The sequence below is a fragment of the Microtus ochrogaster genome, chromosome 7 (genome assembly GCF_000317375.1).
Source record: "Microtus ochrogaster isolate Prairie Vole_2 chromosome 7, MicOch1.0, whole genome shotgun sequence".
In the NCBI taxonomy this organism is placed as follows: domain Eukaryota; kingdom Metazoa; phylum Chordata; class Mammalia; order Rodentia; family Cricetidae; genus Microtus; species Microtus ochrogaster.
In genome coordinates this window covers 78,787,232-78,788,920 of record NC_022014.1, presented here as the reverse complement: position 1 = coordinate 78,788,920, position 1,689 = coordinate 78,787,232, and the positions used below count along the sequence as shown (strand labels likewise).

The 1,689-nt window shown below is 55.3% G+C and overlaps 1 protein-coding gene across 6 annotated transcripts in view; it reads right to left on the bottom strand.

The window, feature by feature from the left end:
- Positions 1-1,689, bottom strand: part of Tmem94 (transmembrane protein 94) — a 36,302-nt gene that overhangs the window by 12,025 nt on the left and 22,588 nt on the right. For all 6 annotated transcript variants that reach the window (XM_005350737.2, XM_026780974.1, XM_026780973.1 and 3 more), the window contains 3 exons: positions 1,161-1,280; positions 796-923; positions 407-543 (listed from right to left, as the gene is read on the bottom strand). In XM_005350737.2, the coding sequence (XP_005350794.1) occupies positions 407-543; positions 796-923; positions 1,161-1,280 (385 nt within the window). The remainder of the gene's footprint in view (positions 1-406; positions 544-795; positions 924-1,160; positions 1,281-1,689) is intronic.

Here is a 1,689-nt window from a genome sequence, read left to right as displayed (position 1 = left end):
TGGGAAGAGACCAGGAAGACAGGGACAGCATGGGTAGTAGGCCGGGAAGAATGGACAAGACTTCATGAGTTAGAGACAAAGAAGGAGAAGCAATCTGGGTGGAGAGGAGCAGAACAGAGGCAGGAAGCACGAAGCAGGAAGCAGGAAGCAGGAAGCAGGAAGCAGGCTGGACGGAGAGGCTCTAGCATGGAGATGAGCTACAAGGAGAGGCTGGACAGGACAGCTGGAGCCTGGGCAGAAGCAGCTCTCAGGAGCTGTGTGTGGCATCTGGGATGGCCTAGAGAAGCAAGAGGGAGCCACAGAAGGCACCTGTCACCCCAGACCTGCCTGCCTGGGTCTGGACTGGCGGTGTTCTGACATGTCACAGAGCCTCATTCCTAGAGACTGCTCTGACCCTCGGCCTCACCTTGAATTTGGTCAATGATCCCCCGGAGCCTGCGTTCCACCTCCTGGCGCTTCAGCCGATCTTGCCGCCCGATAAGGATGAGATCCAGAAGCAGCAACAGGAACAGGGCAGAGGCATTTACCAGCTCCACTCCATGGCTGGTGTTGAGGGACACAGAGAACGGCATGCATTTCCAGAGAAAAGGCCTCCCAGCCAGCTCCCTCCGCCCATTCCTCTAGCCACTTTTAAAAGTGGTCTTGCTTGCTTCCTGCAGTTCTGTCCCCAGTCAATAGAAAGGGGACTCTTCTGTACTCGGGTCACTATGGGCAGCTCAGGGAACAGCCCCCTCAGAGCCCTGGGATGGCCGAGGGGTTAGAACGGAGTTGGCAGAAGCCATGGTCCGTGCTTACCTCCCGGCTGGCTGGCCCCCACAGCAACACAGCAACAGCAGCACAGCCAACAGCATGAGAGAAGCCCCCGGCCAGTGGAAACAGGAGCAGCGGTTACTAAGGTGCAGGAAGCTGCTTCTCCATGTCTCCTAGAGCAACACGACAGGCAGGCAGTGAGTCTCCCAGCTCGCCCCAGTATGCCCACATCTTCCAGCAAGTAGGGTGGGACACCACTCCCAGTAAACTGGAACTTAGGACTACGTGAAGTGTCAGTGGAGTCTTTGTTGTCCAGGGGACAAGCACAGTATGTCCCTAAGACAGGACCTCCCTGCTTCGCTGCCTGTGCAGCCATGCTCCTGTCACCCCGAGCCCGGAGGAAGCGTCACCTTCCATGTGCGACATTTCTTCCGTTCCTTGAGGTGTTTCTCCAACACAGCCTCCAGCTGTTCTTTCAGGACACTGAGGGCCTTCCGGGTAGTCAGGCCCAGGGCCAAGGGGGGCTCTCCCTGCAGGGTGATAGAAACAGTCAGCATCTCCCAGGGCCCTGCCCAGACTCACTCTTTGATTGCAGGTCTTCTTCCTCATCCTAACCCTACACTCCTTATAGCCAAGTGAAAAAGAAAAGCAAAAAAAGGACTTTCTCAACTCATTTCGTCGTTAGACCATCGACCCATGGAGCCGGGTGGTCTTCCTGCCCCGTTCCAACTCCTCTTGCTCCCAGCCCCATCCCCTACCCCATTTTACTTCAAGATTTCACAGACCAGAGGGTATCTATTTCTTTTTTTATTTATTGTTTTATGTTTTGAGGCAGGTCTGTCCATCTATTTCTGGCTGCCCTGGAGCTCACAGAGCCTCCTAAGTACTAGGATTAAAGACATGCATCACCCTGCCCTGTTCTCTCTCTCTCTCTCCTGC